General features: G+C 32.6%; 5 protein-coding genes across 8 annotated transcripts in view; 4 read left to right on the plus strand and 1 right to left on the minus strand.

Annotated features, from left to right (window-relative positions):
* The window catches only part of LOC727000 (protein sprint), a 149,812-nt gene extending 131,832 nt beyond the window's left edge, over nucleotides 1-17,980 (minus strand). Inside the window, exon 1 of the mRNA XM_026442993.1 lies at nucleotides 17,735-17,980. The gene's annotated coding sequence lies outside the window, so the exon portion shown is untranslated. The remainder of the gene's footprint in view (nucleotides 1-17,734) is intronic.
* On the plus strand, nucleotides 1,037-2,170 carry Obp2 (odorant binding protein 2). The gene is given in 5 exon segments (NM_001011591.1): nucleotides 1,037-1,129; nucleotides 1,256-1,358; nucleotides 1,496-1,587; nucleotides 1,651-1,768; nucleotides 2,013-2,170. Coding segments are annotated over 5 exon segments (429 nt in total). The 5' UTR covers nucleotides 1,037-1,087; the 3' UTR covers nucleotides 2,087-2,170.
* Nucleotides 3,949-5,421, plus strand: Obp7 (odorant binding protein 7). The gene is made up of 5 exons (NM_001040220.1): nucleotides 3,949-3,993; nucleotides 4,241-4,340; nucleotides 4,537-4,655; nucleotides 4,757-4,853; nucleotides 5,300-5,421. Exons 1-5 carry the CDS (start codon nucleotides 3,949-3,951, stop codon nucleotides 5,419-5,421), a joined length of 483 nt encoding a protein of 160 aa, NP_001035310.1.
* Obp3 (odorant binding protein 3) lies at nucleotides 5,833-8,050 on the plus strand. Of its 4 annotated transcripts, none has more exons than XM_006567332.3 (6): nucleotides 5,833-5,962; nucleotides 6,798-6,962; nucleotides 7,190-7,244; nucleotides 7,412-7,503; nucleotides 7,633-7,747; nucleotides 7,835-8,050. In XM_006567332.3, the coding sequence occupies exons 2-6, from the start codon at nucleotides 6,912-6,914 to the stop codon at nucleotides 7,978-7,980; spliced, it is 459 nt and encodes a 152-aa protein (XP_006567395.1). In that variant the 5' UTR covers nucleotides 5,833-5,962; nucleotides 6,798-6,911; the 3' UTR covers nucleotides 7,981-8,050. The 4 variants fall into 4 exon arrangements, with proteins under 4 accessions (XP_006567395.1, XP_026298408.1, XP_006567396.1 ...); XM_026442623.1 differs by having other exon boundaries at nucleotides 5,851-5,962; nucleotides 6,822-6,962; nucleotides 7,835-7,980; XM_006567333.3 differs by having other exon boundaries at nucleotides 5,858-5,962; nucleotides 6,786-6,962; nucleotides 7,835-7,980.
* Obp4 (odorant binding protein 4) lies at nucleotides 8,345-9,686 on the plus strand. The gene is given in 5 exon segments (NM_001011589.1): nucleotides 8,345-8,484; nucleotides 8,748-8,805; nucleotides 8,938-9,029; nucleotides 9,291-9,402; nucleotides 9,485-9,686. Coding segments are annotated over 5 exon segments (411 nt in total). The 5' UTR covers nucleotides 8,345-8,439; the 3' UTR covers nucleotides 9,589-9,686.
* Nucleotides 17,981-18,972: the final 992 nt, after the last annotated feature.

Genomic DNA, 18,972 nt, shown 5'->3' on the forward strand with positions numbered 1-18,972 from the left:
AATAACTAAGAGATTTTCTTTTTCCTCTTCTTTTATAAACAAAAAATCAAAATGCACAACAAAAATTGTACAAAGAATAAATTATTACAATTGTCCCGTACGATTCTATTTTGTTAAAAGATTAATCGATGTATCTCCACCCTTAAAAAAAAAACCTTAGCCAAACAAATATTATAATATTAAAATATTGCAAAGAACGAATACTCGAATATCAAACAAAATGGAATAAATTGCAGTATATATATAGTAAATAAAATACGATAACAAAATTAATAAGAATTAATAACTAAGAGATTTTCTTTTTCCTTTTTTTTTATAAACAAAAAATCAAAATGCACAACAAAAATTGTAGAAAGAATAAATTATTACAATTATCTCGTACAATTCTATTTTGTTAAAAGATTAATTGATGTATCTCCACCTTAAAAAAAAACCTTAACCAAGAAAATCGATGAAAAATATTACAAAATATTACAAAGAACGAATATTTCTCTTTTGTACACACAATGTACGCGATCAAACGAACAAGTTCGTCGCGAGGAAGTGTCTGTTTAATTGTTGTAATCGGGTTGTTGGCCGTCGATCAAAGATTCCAAGAACGCGTATCTACGCGAGAGAGAACGAAGAAACAAAGAAATCGGCAACGGCCGATTACACTGTCACTTTTAATTTTCGAGTCCCTCGCTCGAGATTATAGGATGCGCGAGAATCACGGTGGATGATGACTCGTTTTTTTAATTCGAACGGAAGGTTCACGATCCCTGTTGTTCCGCGAAACGATCGCCGAAACGGCAAACAATCATTATCTCGTGACAAATTCGACGCGTATACCGGCAATAATTATACGCGCGTTTTTATTCGAACCATCATCTTACGTAAATCAGTAGCGTAGATAAATCTAATTATCTCGTTTCCTGCTAGTAAAATGTTAGACCTTAACACCCCTCTATTGTCCTCCCAATAGACGTATCCTGTATTCCTTACGATATAAATATCCATACTTGGCTCGTACTCGCGCAACCAGTACCACTTTGCGAGCAATAGAAAACCGATCGATCTCGATTTCCAGAATCAACTTGCTACAAAGATGAACACCCTCGTCACCGTTACTTGTCTGCTAGCCGCTCTGGTAAGCATCGGAAAAATTTTCCTAATTTCGCTCCTTTCGTTCGCAAATTCCTCCGATATAAAGATTTATTTATTTTAACCATCGATCGGAAGAGAGAAGAAATGAATCGAGAATCTATATTTGCAGACCGTTGTACGTGGCATAGATCAAGACACCGTAGTCGCAAAGTACATGGAGTATTTGATGCCCGATATAATGCCATGCGCCGACGAACTTCACATTTCGGAAGGTGATTCTTTTTTTTTTTTTACATTTTTTTTTTTACAATTATTAAGATTTCATTTCATATATAGCTAGTTTACTATTATCGAAATATCGATCGATGAAGTTTGTAATTTGTTTGCCGAACGAATCGTTACGTTTCAGATATCGCGACGAATATACAAGCGGCGAAAAATGGAGCCGATATGAGTCAACTCGGTTGCTTGAAAGCCTGCGTGATGAAACGAATAGAAATGGTGAGAGTAATAAGTTAAATATTCGATCGACTCGCTTTAACTCAACGATATTTCTCCACCTAGTTGAAAGGCACGGAACTTTATGTAGAACCAGTGTACAAGATGATTGAAGTCGTTCATGCCGGCAACGCGGATGATATACAATTAGTAAAAGGGATCGCGAATGAGTGCATCGAGAATGGTGAGTCAACTTTGCTACTTGATTCGACGTTTTCAATTTTCCTCCAAATTCTATTCTTTCACATTTGGTCGAAAATTTTGAAAAATCGAATAGTTTCGAAACGTGAAAAAATTGTTAGTGCAATCAAAGTTATCGTTGATTTCAAAATTGTAATTAATATTTTGTAATACGATAATAAGTTGATGATAACACGTTTGATAAATTAATATATTTTTATTCATATCGTGTCTCTTTTGTTGTACAGCCAAAGGGGAGACGGACGAGTGCAATATCGGTAACAAATATACCGACTGCTACATCGAGAAACTGTTCTCGTAAAAAGTCACGTATCGAAGATTCCGAGTTTAACGCACACGTATTGTGTCACACACACGCACACGTTTAATAAAACGATGTAAATGATATACGGCTCATCTTTTTCCCTCCATTCCCTACCTTCGCCAATATTCGTCGAACCGATCGATATATCTATCCACCAAGTTTCGAGTCGCGCACGATATCCAACGATTCCTCTCTTTAACACGGACAGTTGGCGACATCTCTCGATTTACACCCGATCTATCGGCGATCGCGAGAAACGAGGGAAGTGGCGGCGATCAGAGAAGGAAGAAAAATTTCGATCCTTTTCGTTTTGTGGAATAATCGTTCGAGAGTTGGATGTGAGCCAACTTCGACTGTTACATTAGGCTACATTAGGCTACATTATTAGGTGAACCGTCTCGCAACGTGAATCGCTTGACAACTCTCTCTTTTCTTCGCGCATCGAGCAATTTTCAAGAATAACTAGAGAATATCATAGATGGCAGAATTAAGATACAATTTACGATACAATCTTTTTCCTCTGCTTCCTTTTCGTGTAGATGACAAGTTACTTTTTTTTTACTCATCGTTCCTTTTCTTCTCTTTTTGTAACGTATAAAAGGAAGAAAACGACGGTCTCGACGACTTCCACGTACGATCGATTTCAAGAGTGAATCATAAATTCGCGTATATACGTGCATCTACTAGGTGGTCGTGAAGCATGGACAACGGGATACCCCGTTGAAATGCACGGAGCGCGATGTCCGTGTCTCGAGTGCAGGTTAATTATTCATAACGCGTTAACGGCGTATTGTTTATTCATAAGCCGACCATGCCTCGAATCGCCGCCCCGCATCGTATCCGTTTAATCTTATTGATGAAATTGCATCGCCTTCGCGAGAGAAAGGAGCAAACTTTCTTCCGTATTTATCTACGCACAAAATTCACGAAAAGATAAAACTGTCAGGGATCTTTATCTGTTTCGTATCGATTGTAGATATAATTTTAACATATAATTCTTTCGAGGAGAATAACTCGATATCTATTTTCTTCAAGGATATTTTATATTATTTCTTGGTAAATTATTTTATTTACAAAAAAAAAAAATCATGGCTTTTCCTTGGATTTCTTTATATATATATCTCTCTATTATGTAAAAAATAACAAAGAGTAAGTGTTCAACGATAATTATTAATAATTAATGTCTCTGGAGGATCGTAAATCTATGATTATTATTATTGCTCGCGCAACAATATATGTATGCAAGTTTCTTGGATCAAATTTAAAGTGAATCAAGAAAGAATAAAAAAAATAATTTAAAAAATCGAAACTATCTATGATCTTATTTCTTTTTCAAGAGTTTTAAAAAATTACAAGATATTTCGTCGAAACGGATAATTATCAAAATTATCCTATCCTATTCTGTGTGTTAATTGTCTATTTTTTTTCTTTTTTTTTTTTCTTTGTAGATAATAATATCTACATGTAATAAGCGAATTAAGGAAAATTATATTTTTCTTATCTGCATCCTGATAAAATAATTTAAATAAAATTGCACGATTGTTTGATATCAATTGATGCTCTTCGTCCCTCCCTCCCCTATACGCTACCACTCCATTTTTGCTGACTAATTCAATTTCCATATACGCTCGAGTAAAACAATTTTGGTTTAAAACCTGATACCTGTTTAACAAATAAAAATTTTTTTCATGGCCAACAACAAATATAAGCATCACCGTCTCGCAATAGCTTGATGCAGTTTTCGTATACTCTCAAAGAAGCGGGTTCGAGCCTCTCCTCCGCCATATATTCTTCAATAGTGACTTTTTTTTTAATAATAGACAGTGTATTGTATAATTGGACAATCGATCGATCGAGAGATGAAGAAATTTCTTGTGATTTTTGTTTATATACTTTCCGTTGCCGTAAGCATTTCTCGTAAAGTGAAAAATAAAAATCATTTTTATTTCACTCGAGTATATCGAGTCTCGAAAAATTCGTAAGATCGATTCGAAAAAGAATTTAGAAATACATCGTTTTAAACGATTGCATTGTCGATCATATTTATTGCGTATATAAATGATCAAATAAATCGATCGAAAAGAGAGAGAAATATTTCGTTTCTCGAAACTAAAGAATAATAAGTATTCGAGTAATCGTTATCTATTTCAGGTAATCATTCGAGCAAATGGAATAAACGAAATCTTGAAAATTATGGCCGTTTCTATGAAAGATATACGCTACTGCATAATACACATGGGCTTGACCTTTAGTAATATAATTAATTATTATTTCTTTATAACTCTATATGTATCGTACATCGAGTTACGATTATTTAAATTTTACTTAAAAGAAGAAAAAGAAAGAGAAAATTTAATTTAATTGATTAAAATTAAGTTATAAATCGTGTGTATAAAAATATGTTATTTCTAATTGGTTATTTTTTTTCTTTTTTTTTTATCAACCAGAGGATTTCATAAAGATGCAGGAGCTTTTGCAAGAGGAAGATATATCGGAGGGGAATATAAAAAAATATTTGACGAATTACAGTTGTTTCATTACGTGCGCTTTGGAAAAATCTCATATCGTAAGCGTAGCAGCATCGTTTATTTTCTTTACCGTTGTCGTGATTATTCATTCATTCAGATTCAGTGGGAAAAGTTTCGTCGTTTCTCTTCTTTTTTCCAGATACAGAATGATGAAATTCAGTTGGACAAGTTGGTAGAAATGGCGAACAGAAAAAATATATCCATAGACGTGAAAATGTTAAGCGAATGCATCAACGGTGAGTTTTCGAACAAAGGGAAATTTTTCTCGAGGAAAACAGCCGTTTTCCAATCCAAATAGTTACGATCGAACGTTTTGAAAGGGAAATAAATAAAATATATTTTTAGTAATTCGAAAAGAATTTCTCTTTTTCGAAAATTATCAATATATGAAAAATATGATCGTTTAATTATCATAATCAGAAAATAAAGTAATATTAAAAATGGAAAAAGAAAAGATGAATAACTTAGCTTATTAGAGAAATTTATCGCGATTACTTATAAATAATATTGTACGATAATATTTTCCACTTGCATATCTTTTCGAAAAATAGCAACACGTGGAACATGATTTAATGTTTTGCTTCTCCGTTGGTGTATCTTATTATTTTTCCGACTAAATTATTTTTACCAAGATATATTTTTTATTTACATCAAAATATTTACATTGATTATATTATTTCAGCGAACAAAAGTACGGACAAATGCGAGAACGGATTAAACTTTATAATTTGTTTTTCAAAATTGTTAAGCGATATGTATGAAGATACTTTTGAAGATACTTTAAAGCACAAAAGTTACGTATAAGTTATCAATTTGAATAAAATTTGGATTCGAAAAAAAAGAAAAAACGAAGCGTGAATAAATGAAACCTTCTCTCTTTTAATAACAATATCCTCTCCCATTAAACTATAGAAAAATAATTTGCATCGAGAAGAAAAATTGGACGGATTCGTCTTTCCTTTCTATTTCATTTTTCACTCCAAATTGCGTAAATTTTATTTATAATATTCCGTTGATCCGTAATAAAAATATATTTCCTCGATAATTTCGAGAAAAGAGCGAATCGAAAGGAATATTGATAAATATTTTAACGACTTTTAACCACTTTTCTAATTTTATCGTTCTAATTCTGATTTCTTGTTGCACAAAAATCAACGAATTATGCGATCTTTAACCTCTAGATTATTATTATTATTTCACTCAATATAAATTCGAAGTGAAAACGACTGGCGCGAGTAAATCGATTCGATCGATTGAAAAAGTCGAATCGATTGATTTCGAATTTACGTTGAAAAATTAGAACCGACGAGGTATTTCGCATGGATATTGTTCACGTTAATTGTCTGTAAGTACGCATCTATTTATGAGATCGAGAAATATACGGAAAATAAAAAAATAAAAAAAAATTAAGTTATTAAATTTTTTAAACTTTGATAAAGTATAAGTTTGATTGAAATTTCGAACGACGTTATTAACGATATTTTGCGATAAATAAATCACAATCGACGTGTTTATGATAAAAAATGTTTTCTTTGTTCAAGATTTTTAAAGAAAATCCTTTTATATTTATATTTTTAACAAACTCATCGAGTCGACGATGATTCTATAAAACTTAGTTTACTCGAATATTGTTTGAAACGAATTTATGTATAAATTTGTGTTTTATATTGTGTTTTATATTCCAATGAAAATTTTTATTTTTTTATCAAAATTTTTATCCAAAATGATCGATCAACAATTGAATTTCAAAATTATTAACAGTTTCATATTCATATTCTCGAATCCTTTCTATATCGTTCGATGAAGCTGTATCAAATGTTAGACAATATTATAAATATTGTAAAGCCATAAAGATAATTGAGACAAATAATCATATCGTTTAAGGAAAGAAAAATTGAAGCAGCAGATAACCCTGATTATCTTCAATTTCTATATATATATATATATATTTTTTTTTTACTACATGGTCATCGATAAAACTCAAAAAACTGTTTTTATTTCGAATTGTTTTAACAGTATCTCAATTTCGATCGCATAAATACGCGGTCAATCCGTCAGGAAACATTCGTTTAATCGTATTCTATTTGTCGAATGTAACGATTGTTGTTGCAAGAAATTGAATTACACAAATTCCTTATCATCTATGAATGATTAATAAGCTTATTCAGTTTTTTACATAGTGTGCATTTATTGAGTATAAATAGCTGTTGGAGATATGATGGAAAACTAGTCGTGGAAATTGTTCGCATTTCCAAGTTTCTTGGGACAACAAGTTTCCTAAAGATCGAGAAAAAATGAAGACCATCGTCATCCTACTTTTCACACTATGCATCGTCTCTTATATGGTAAATCTTTATCTTCTTTTTATTGCCATTCGTTAAATTGAATATTGCATTTTGAATCTTTTGTGCTCGCAGTGAAAGTGCATTTTTTTTTTTTTTTCGAGAAACGAAACAATTACAGCTATATTCTTATATTCTTGTATCTAGACGAGAAAATGTAATGTTTGCTAAAAATTTATGAAAAAAAAAATATATATATATTCATTTTTCGTAATTTTCATTCAAAACAGATGGTTCGTTGTGACGATATAACACTGTGTTTGAAACAAGAGAATCTTAATCTTGGTGAGTGAAAATTTCAACTAACTCTTCCCACGTCTCCAAATTTTAAACGGTTTTAAATCGAAAGAATTTTGAAAACGATTGATGGAATGAATTTAATCAATTATACGTTCAAAGAAACAACGATAAACGAGAACAAAAAATCATTTTGGGAAAAATTGATTTTTCAGATGACATTGATTCCTTGCTCGAGGATGAAAGTGAAAGAATGCTGAGAAAGCGAGGGTGCATCGAGGCCTGCCTTTTCCACAGATTGGCTCTGGTACGTATCGAAATAATTATTATTCCCCGTAACGCGATAAAATCCCATTTTTTTACGAACGAACAAAACGATGGTTTTCACCTGAAATGAAATCTCAAACATAAAAAAATTTCGAACGTTTGATTTCAGATGAACGATAACGTCTTCGACGTGTCGAAATTCGATGTATATTTAAACGATACAGATATGGATATGGATCTGAAGGACAGTATACGAAAAATTATACGCCAATGTGTCGATAATGGTAACAAGTATAAGTGTAATTTACGCAATTTAAGGATATAAAATTCTATCCTTCTATTTTTTTTCTCTTTCCCTTTCTTTTTCACAGCTAAGAACGAGGATAAGTGCTTGACCGCTCAAAAATTTAGCAGATGTGTCATCGATTACGTGAAATTCCATATCACGCAATACATGATCTCAAACGCAAACTCGAACACAACGAGCGAAGAAGAGAGCAGCGACAACTCTACTTGATCTATCATACAAGATAAATTAATCGTTGAATAAAAATTGTTAATAAACTAACGAATATTCAAATGATCGATCTTTGTTATTTTTTTATTTCTTTCTTTTTTTTTTTCCTACGATTTTATCATACATAAAATTCATTCTAGGCAAACGACCACGTTCTGTAATAATTATTTCAAGCTTGGCGTCCATTATTATATCCGACGACACGATGATACCTCGATGATGCTTTAATAAACCATATTTCCCAGAGATAAAAATTACGTAAATCCATTATCTAAGACATCAATTTTCTACACCTTGTACGCTTAATAGAGTATAAATAGAGTAGATCGCGAAACGCTGTCCAGTTAGTCGAAGAAGTTGCTCGCCCATGCCAACTTCCTTTTGCGCAGCTTGACGCAACTTTTTTTGCGCGAAAACTTACTTTTTTGAAAGAAAAAAAGACAAGGGAAAAAAGCAAATATGAAAATCACCATCGTCTCTCTCCTCTGCGTAATATATTGTGCGGTTAGTTTTTTTCCTCCGAACCGAATGATTCTTCAGTGGCTCATCTTAATTACTTTTCAAATATCAAATATCAACCGAATAATATTAAATATTGTTTACGGAAGTAAAATTCTTTCGAATTTTTCTTTTCGAGGAAAATCGAGTTTGAAAATTACTTATTGATGGATAATAGAGAAAAGGATATTTCTGTTTCTTTTTTTTTTTTTTGAATTATTAATACTGAAATATTAATCTTCTTTCGTTTTATTTTAATTCTACTGTAGCTGGTTCACGCAGACACGGTAGCAATTCTATGCTCGCAAAAAGCAGGCTTCGATCTTTGTAAGTAAAACCTTTGGCTTATTTGTTGATCTATACGCGCTTGGTCTTCTTTTAAAAGTTTAAAACTATGCAAACACACGTATGGAAAAAGAAAATGGAATAAACCATTGATAAATGTTAATATCCCATTAGCCGATCTGAAAAGCATGTACGAAGCTAACAGCGAGGAACAAATGAAGAAGCTTGGATGTTTCGAAGCCTGTGTATTCCAAAAGCTTCATTTCGTACGTATCCTTCGTCACGTTCTTCTTAATCCTTTTTCTTTTCTTATTTTTGAGAAGAATACTTAGAATACTTTACGTAGAATACTTTTATCGGTATAAAAAAAATTTATCCAATTATTATCTAAGTGTGGAAAATCTTGAAACAAATTAAACAAAAAACGATTCTCGAATTTTAATTCGAGAAAAGCGATTCTGAAAAATTCTGACAAATCATTATCTTAAATAATCATCTACTGAATGATAAAAGAATCTGTGTTTCAGATGGACGGTAATACTTTGAACGTAGAGAAACTCGAGTCTGGGACTCGAGAACTAACACCCGACGACTTTACAGAGGATGTGCACGAAATTATCGAGCAGTGCGTTAGCAAAGGTACAAGTCGATCAAAGTTACGTTCTTGATTATATAAATAGCGCAATATTATATCTTTCACGCAACTTCTTTCCCCGTTTAGCTGCAGACGAAGACGAATGCATGGTTGCCCGAAAATATATCGATTGTGCTTTGGAAAAAATGAAATTCCTTGATAATGAATTAGAAAAGATTGCTGGAAATTAAGCGTAACAACTCTTCTAACTAAACCTTCGATGATCGATCGAAATTGTATTTAAATTAGTCAGTAGAAATATCAAATAAAAACGAAATAAAAACGAAAAGCATTGCAACCATCCTTTTTTTTCCCGTATCTTTTATATATATTTATTTATTTATTCACTCGCGTTACAATGTATCTAAATAATCTAATTCAGTCACAAAGGATAGAGAATAAAGAATAATTCGAACGATTGGTATCAACGACGAACGACGATGGCGCATCTCGTTCCTGAACAATTCTTTTATTTTGTTTCTTTATTTTTTCTCCAAACAATTAAGGCAACAAAGGGAGATTAAATCGTGAAAATAACCGGAAACGTATCCGCTAATTATCATGTTTTTTTTCACAACTCTTTCGTTTGAAATTTTCTTCGATCTCTATGCACACGAGTCTCTCAGTAAATCTCAAGGTCTCCGTTATCCTATAATTCTTCTTTTCAATCCTCGTATAAATAAACGATCGATTTCCGTCCTCTCTTCTTCTCGTTTCTCTCTTTCTTCATTATTATTCATTAAATATCATTTTAATTCCCGATAATTGCGTGATCGCGCATCAAAATGATTCCACGTAATTATAATTATCGTTCGCAGAGTTGTTAGAAGAATTGAACGTTCGAATCGACGATTCAGAAATATATATTTTTCCTCCAACGGAGGAGAAGGATGGAAAGAGAGAGAGAAAAGAGAGCGAGGCGATTTAAAATTTTGAGTCGAGAAAATCTCGGTTACGATTGATGAAAATTATGGAGATACGGAACGCTTGACCGCGAACGTTTGCGGGCGGAATACGCGATTCGACATAAATGAAATTACAAAGTCAAATGTAGATTGGGGGGTTACGCGCGTCGGATAAAGCCACTTAATGCAAACGACTATCGTCGAAATGGCTAAACCTTTTGTTCGACGCAATCCGAATTAACCAGCTCGATCGTTCGAACAACCGCTCATTTCTTCTCATTACGTTTGTCAATCAAATATAATTGTCACATTGTACCATTAATTATTACGCAAATATACTAAATTTCTCTCGATCTTTCATAAAAGGAAAAATTCGTTTCGATAATACGTCGTCCTCTTTCCCCCAAAATATGTAAGCCGAAAATCAATTATTAGATCCCGTTGAGAAGCAGTGTTTAGCCCTTAGACTGCGTCGCGGCAAGTGACGGGATAACTCTGTTACCATAATTCAATCGACTCGTCTGGTTCCATAAAGGCTTCCAGCAACCGTAGACACGCGTATCCCCGTGCGGGGCAACTTGGCCAAGATATCACGGCGTAAACTCAAAAGAACGTACGTATCGGAGAGGCGTACGAGCGAACAGTTTGTTTTACAATCGAGTTTACATCGGGCGACGACGTCGCACACATTGTACGTCGATCGTTGCGCAACGATTGTTCCACGATGGCGGAACGTGGCGGCCGCTCGCTATTGTATTCTTGTCCTTTTCTTCGACTCGATCATGACCGGGTTTTACGTCGCGTTAATCACATTCCCTTCTTCTCTTTCCTTTTTCTTCTTCTTCTTAGGGCGATTCGATCGGTCAAAAAGTAAGTTTTCTTCTTTCTTTTCTACGAATAAGTCTACGATCTTGAAACGATTTTGAATACGTAAGAACACGCGTAATAAATAGACGATAGTTAAAGTTTATTGAAAAATTGTTTACGCTCGATGATATCAGATGTTATTTCAACCGATGACCGTGTAGTTTGATTCGATTCGAAAAGAAGATCGCTGAATAACCGCTTAGGTATGTTTTAACCGATGACCGAGGTCACGAGTTATCGACGTATCCGGCGAAAGGCGGAATATATTTACTGCGTGCAAAAATATTTCCTCTTTGTAAATAAGTTTTCCCAGGCAACCTTGGGAAAAATTGAATCGCTTTAAAAAAAAGAAAAAAGAAAAAGTTAACGTTCAAAACACGGGGAAAAAATCTGGAAAAGGTCAAGGTTCTTAAAGCTTAAAAATTTAAACGAAGTTTGGAACAAGTTTACGAAAGTTTACAAACACGACGATTATTCTACGAATATTCTAAAAATTTACTCTTCGTCCCAATTCAATCTTACACTCGAATTTCAAATTCTGGAAAATCTGGAATGAAAGCCGTGTTACGATAAATTGTGTACACATCGTAACGCGAAGCAACAATGGAACGAAAGCGTAGAACGCAGCGAGGAACGTTATCGCGGGCAATATTATCTGTTGGCGACGCGACGCGACGGTGGTCGTTATTGCACGAATTGCTCCGATACCGCACGGCCGATCGAACGTTTCCGGAAACGCGGTTATAATCCACGCCGCGTATCCCCGGTCGAAATAGCGGCAGATGATAACCGCATCCGATCTCACCAATTCCACTACGAATTAGCAATTTCAAGAATAAGGAGGATTATTTCCTGCCAATTGTCCCCTTAGAAATTATATATTCCTTACGTTCTTCGTCGTATTTTCGCGATAAAATGATAGAATATGTGAGAAATAACGGATATAATGTTGCAAATCGACACGACGAAATCGATACGATTACTTAACACACTCGTTGCAATAATCGTCAAGTTCCAAGACGAGATAGGACTGCAGGAATCGTATCTCTTTTCACGAATGACGAAACAATACGTGGAATAAATCGGAATAGATAGGATTGTAGCAGAACGATGGAAACTCGATTTTTTCGAGGCGAAAAGACGATAGAATCGCGAAGTCTCGAAGGCATCCATATAACACGAGATCCTTTCCCCGCGACGCGACGCGAGGCTCTATGAAACGGGTCCACGGGGCTGATAAAATATACTCGGCGAGTATATGCACGATTCCCATATAGGGATGTATGATGGAGCGTCGTGGAGCAGTATTTTGCTAATGCGCACACCATCGTTCTGCATACATGCATATATTACGCGGCTACGTGTGCGCGCCGCGCTTCCGTGCATACGTAGCGTGATGTACCAGGTGTCGCTGTGCATTATTTACTACAGGGAGTGAACTACAACATGCGAGGTTGCCCGCGGCCAATCGAGTGGAAGTAAGAACGTGTTCCAACCGATCGTGTTTCTCTCTCTCTTTCATTTTAGGATGTATAAGAAGGAACAATTTAAGAGGGAAAACACGTGGATACGAAAAAAATGATCTGGCCATTGCGAAGAATGAATAAGAATTTTATATAAACCTATAATAATATAATTTTGAGCGATCGAAATCGTTTCGAACAGAAATGAAATCTGTTCCAACCGATCGTGTTTCTCTCTCTCTTTCATTTTAGGATGTATAAGAAGGAACAATTTAAAAAGGAAAACACGTGGATACGAAAAAAAATTATTTGATTCTTCTATTGCGAAGAATGAATAAGAATTTTATATAAACCTATAATAATATAATTTTAAGCGATCGATGAAATCGAATAAAAATGAAACCTGTTCCAACCGATCGTGTTTCTTTCTTTCATTTTAGAACATATAAGAAGGAACAATTTAAGAAGGAAAACACGTGGATACGAAAAAAATGATCTGGCCATTGCGAAGAATGAATAAGAATTTTATATCGTAGACCTATAATAATATAATTTTGAGCGATCGAAATCGTTTCGAACAAAAATGAAACCTGTTCCAACTGATCGTGTTTCTTTCTTTCATTTTAGAACATATAAGAAGGAACAATTTAAAAAGGAAAACACGTAGATACGAAAAAAAATTATTTGATTTTCCTATTACGAAGAATGAGTAAGAATTTTATATCGTAGACCTATAATAATATAATTTTGAGCGATCGAAATCGTTTCGAACAAAAATGAAACCTGTTCCAACCGATCGTGTTTCGCCCATTTTTCTCTTTCTCTCTTTCATTTTAGAACATATAAGAAGGAAAACATGTGGATATGAAAAAAATGATCTGGCCATTGCGAAGAATGAATAAGAATTTTATATCGTAGACCTATAATAATATAATTTTGAGCGATCGAAATCGTTTCGAACAAAAATGAAACCTGTTTCAACCGATCGTGTTTTGTCCATTTTTTCTCTTTCTTTCTTCCATTTTAGAACATAGAAGTAGGAAAACACGTGGATAGAAAAAAAAATGATCTGATTCTTCTATTGCGAAGAATGAATAAGAATTTTATAATATAATTTTGAGCGATCGAAATCGTTTCGAACAATTTTCGAACAAAAACGAAACCTTTTCTAACCGAATATACGCTTGGAAATTCTACCATAAATCATCTTTCGAGCGAAAAGTAATATTTATTCTCGAGAGATGAAAAATATTATTCACAGTTTGAGCAATTTTCGAATTTTCCAACTTTCACAAACGTTTTACAAATGAACGGTGTACGAATTTTCTTATTGATCGTTTCAAAAAGAAAAAAAAAATTTATTCGAGCCACGTATCGTATCACTCCCTTTTTTTTTCATCCGTATTTTTATAATTCATAAATGGTTACACAACATAGCAACACGGGAATTTATACTCGTAAATTTCGTTCCAACGGAAATGATTAGATATGCAAAAACGTTTTAACTTAGTTTTCAGCGAGAAAAAGTGGTATCTCAATTTATGTAACATTCTAATGGAAATACATCACAAATACGTATAATTTATCGTGGAATTTTCTTTTCTACTCGACTTGAAAACGTACATCGAAACGTAGTATCCAAATATAATTTATTTGTCAATGATATAGAACCGATGATTCGCCAATCAAGAGAATCAGCAATGAAAGGAAACAGACCTTAACTTACATTCCTTCCCTATCTAGATACTTGGATATATCGCTTTTACAGAGTTTCTTTTATCCAAGTTTGAAATCTGCGGGAAGGGAAAATCAATAAAATATTCTGTGAAAAGTAAACAGCCTGTTAAATTGTGTTTTAAATTTAATTTTATCCGTCGTCGTCATTGTCAAGTAATATCATAAAAGTTTGATAGATCGAACGAAACGTTATTATTGAATTATCGTTCGAAAATGGGAAGAAATAGGAAAGTAAGAAAAGAACGGGATCGTCGATCCCTCCGATGCGAAAATGCACGGTATTTCGGGAAGTTACGTCGATTCGACTCTACGCACGGAGGTCTATGCCCTGTCTGTGTCTCTCTGAATCGATTTTAGGAGCGTGGTCCACCATAGGCGTATACACCCCGTACACCGAAGCGAAAGGAAGCGAGTTCGCCGTAAAACCATCCGAGTAAATTGTTTCGAAAAGATCCGATCTTTCTCTGATTCATATTTATGTAATCGAAGGACGGAATCGAACGGGAAGTTGCGAAGGTGAATTCGATTTTATCCGGACAATTTTCCAGTAAAAGAATTCTAATTTGTTCGAATTGAATATATAAATTTGTTATTTTTTTCCATCTTTGAGGAGAAGATGGAGATTAACGATATTATTCACGTATCAGGTAAATGGAATCGATATTGAAGAGATCGAAAGAGGGTAAGTATTTATGTAAATCTGGGGACAATAACAGTTTGCAATTATTTTCGCGAATATGTTATCATCCTGTACGTATGTTATGTGACCGATAAGGAAGATAGTTTGTGGTAGATGTCAAATGTCAACGAACCAGGTAGGTGGAATGAATTTTATCTTATCCACATGCACTGGTGATCCTCTCCATTTGTCTCTTCCTTTCTCAAGATTTCCCATACAACAGTCGAATAATAGATCTTACTTAACGTGGTAGGTCGATGTTACAAATTACTAAGCACCGTATCTTAACGATAAAATTCATCGATTAATTTTTATTTCAAATTTTGCTTCATTAAAGATTTATATTCACCATCACACTATCACTTTCACGATATATACGATCGAGAGAAAATTTTGAAACACGAGATAACAACCCCTTTTCACGCTCGTACGTTGAAGTTATTTCCAATTTTTTCCATTCACCCTGTTTCTTAACGCCATCGATATCACTTCCATTCGTTCGTGATTATACAGATATAACATTGAGATTTGTTAACGAAGCACGGGAACCGAGGGTAAAACACTATAATGACGTATAACACTGTAATAAAAGTAAAGGGTCGCTGCTTTAAGTACCGTTTCCAAAGATCGAATTGTTATTTACAAAAGTACTCGTGGAGAGCTTGAAGCGTCTTGAAAAATATTCCAAAGGACTTGACGCGCGTCGCATCGATAATGCTTCCTTTCGTATCATCTTTAGAATTTTCCCGCAATTTCTTATGGCGGATTATTTTCGAATGTTTCGTACGTAAATCGATTTTCAAGGTAAAAAAAAAAAAAAAATAACGTTTAGAAATTTTAAATTCAAATAATTGAACGAAATGAGCGAAGTTTATGAAAACACGTTGCGATGCGTTTCAATATTACTTAACCTATATTATATTCGCGGTTAATGATTAAAAATATTATTACCTATAGGCATTCATAGACATTCGAACAATAAATCTTCAATTCTACATCGTATAATCATTAAAAGAATAATAATATTTAACATTTAATATTTAATAGTTAACATTAAAATACCGCGAAAAGATTAAATTAATTACAACAAGATAGTTAAAGCAATAATTGCTTCTAACGCAATAATTCATAGTCATTTTTATTGTCATTTTATTCAATAGACAGGTTACTTAAATTTATTTGCGATTCTAGAAGACTTACGAGACTTGCGAGTATCGAATTATTGGAATAATCCTGGTAGTGGTAAGCGTTAGTGTCTTACGTTTTCTTACACTGAACATAAAAGCCAAGGGACATTCGATCGTTGAAACACGCCAAATGCGTGAAACTCGCGTAGGTTCTAATATTTTTGCACCACCTACGCGCAGAAACGAGTTTCCACGGAGTTTACCAACGCCAGACCATTCACTTTTGCGATGTTAGAATCGAAGATTATCGATGTTGTTAATTACATCGATATCAATTACATGGTTTTCTACTAGATGGAAGTGCTGTCGAGATTTCAACATGGACTCTATTTTTTTCCAGTCTTTTAATAACGTTACATTATCACGTATTATCACAGAAATCTTTATATGATGATTAAGTCAAATATTATGCAAATCAGAATTCAATGTTATTCTATTTTAATAGATAGTTTGTTACATATGTGTGTTACATATGTTTATATTGTATAAATATATTGACAAGCTATATATATATATATATATGGACTTATGGAATTTTTTAATAAATTGTCATTTCAGATTTAAATCTGAAATGATGTTTCGATAAAAGTGGAAGTATAGAAAATAAGAATTCAAAACAAACTTGTAACAAACTTGATTCATTTTTTCGCTGAATCCTCTTCTATATGAATCGAATGCATTATGTTAATTGGCTGGTATAAATAATTCACTAATTTGTGATTTCATTTATATGCACACGCGTTTAAACTAATACTATCGAGCTCCGTTTTTGAAATGAACGCGACTATGCGACAATCACAACTAGTGACATCATAGTCACGTGATCAGTTTATAACGATACTTCTTCACTTAGGCTATTCAAAATTATTGTAAAATTCTTTTTTCCTAATTTAAAAAATATAATTATGTAATATACGAAGAAATAATTCGTATAATATGAAACAAATACGCATGATTTCGAATTATAATAAAAGTACGTATCATTGAAATCGTTTACATACATACCTTACTTTAAGAAGATCAAGTTTTCAAAGCTCGATTGTCAAACGACAAAACGAATTCTTTGTATTCTATGGCGCAATAAAAAGGAGCAAAAAATTTACTCTCACGTTATTTTTCACGATACGATCGAAAATATTATTGTCGATTACCACAATTATAAAAATTTTTTAAAAATCCATTTTAAATAAAATTAAATAACAATAACTTTGGAATAATTTGATACAAAACTGATTGTATATACATATATATATATATATATATATATATATATATATATATATAAGCATTATTTGATACAGTAATATTATTACGATCATCCTTGTTTACAAGCAAATAATGACAAAATAAATTATGTTCGTTTAAACATGTGAACCTAATAACCTAAATATTATAGATTTCGTTCCGATGGGTAATATTAGAAATTTTTTAAAAAATTTTCGAACCGATATGTAAAACATCATTCCTTGCTTTTGTATAATCAATAAACAAATACTTGCCTTCAGCCATATAACTGTTTTCTTAACGTACCATGTATTGCAAGTTCCAAAAATAATTTCTTGATGATACGCGTTTTGAAATAAGGTATGCAATAATATATATAAGAAATGATAGTCTATATTAATCTCACGAAAAATTTTTAGAAAATATATAAACACTTATCCAAATATAAGACAGAGTATTATAAAAAGTTCACACGAAAACTTGATGAACCGTAACACCTGTTGCATTAAAAAACACAAACTAGAATGTATGACACAAATTTTATTGTATTACACTAATGGTGCAGTTTGCGCCATCTGATAGTACATTTCTGTATATATACTTTGTTATCGACATAATGTATTTCACCACAGACGAGGTGTAGAATAGATTTAACATTTAATGAAATTTTAGGTCTTATATTCTGAAATACCGATTGTGCAAAAAATCATGTCTTCTGTGATTTGGAATGGTGAGTATAAAAATTTATATTCTATTCAAATAAATACTAAAAAAAAAAAAAAAAAAAAAAAAAAAGAAAAAAATAGGAAAATCAAAATAATTGGTTAACAGATTTTAAAAATAATGTTTTTGATACATCTTTTCATAAATATTTCTATTGCACTATTGTAAATATCTATATATATGTAATATAAATATACAAAGATAGATATGTATGAAATATATATAATTAAGGTATATACAAACAAATTTAATTAAACAAAAAAATATGTTAAAATTTTTAATTAAGCTAAATTTTTAACAAATTAGGCAATAAGTAGAAGAGATAGGATAAGAATTAAGGAATAAGCGCCATCTCTAGAATGAAATATGCAAAAGAAAAGACAGAAAATAGTTAGAGAAGCATAAAGATAGAATTGGAATGGACTATTAACATTATCTTTTGAGTACTTTTAAAAATATTTTTTTGAAAAGAATTTTTGCATTCAAAAGATGGCGCTGGTTTTTATTTTATCTTTGTCCTTCTCCCACTGTTTGCTCTCCTTGTTTATATTTACTATGACAGGCAAATCAACAAACGTGAAATGTCACTAAAACTCACAAAAATATTAAGTATTTTAAGAATGATATTAAAATAATAAGAGAGTGCCAGTAATCGAGACATTAAACGTAAAAAATATATTTAATATTAAGTTTATTCTATTTCTAATAAATTAAATGAACAAATATATAGAAAATTCACAAAATAAAAAAGAAACGAGAAATTAAAATTTTTCAATTTATATTAATAATA

The sequence above is a fragment of the Apis mellifera genome, linkage group LG9 (genome assembly GCF_003254395.2).
Source record: "Apis mellifera strain DH4 linkage group LG9, Amel_HAv3.1, whole genome shotgun sequence".
NCBI classification, from domain to species: domain Eukaryota; kingdom Metazoa; phylum Arthropoda; class Insecta; order Hymenoptera; family Apidae; genus Apis; species Apis mellifera.

What these genes read in the sequence shown, in the direction of transcription:
- Obp7 (NM_001040220.1), top strand. Translation starts at nt 3,949, where the DNA reads ATGAAGAAATTTCTTGTGATTTTTGTTTATATACTTTCCGTTGCC. An exon ending in TTTATATACTTTCCGTTGCC is followed by an intron (nt 3,994 to 4,240) that starts GTAAGCATTTCT and finishes TATCTATTTCAG; the next exon opens with GTAATCATTCGAGCAAATGG. An exon ending in GTTAAGCGAATGCATCAACG is followed by an intron (nt 4,854 to 5,299) that starts GTGAGTTTTCGA and finishes ATATTATTTCAG; the next exon opens with CGAACAAAAGTACGGACAAA.
- Obp3 (XM_006567332.3), top strand. Translation starts at nt 6,912, where the DNA reads ATGAAGACCATCGTCATCCTACTTTTCACACTATGCATCGTCTCTTAT. An exon ending in TATGCATCGTCTCTTATATG is followed by an intron (nt 6,963 to 7,189) that starts GTAAATCTTTAT and finishes CATTCAAAACAG; the next exon opens with ATGGTTCGTTGTGACGATAT. An exon ending in ACAAGAGAATCTTAATCTTG is followed by an intron (nt 7,245 to 7,411) that starts GTGAGTGAAAAT and finishes TTGATTTTTCAG; the next exon opens with ATGACATTGATTCCTTGCTC.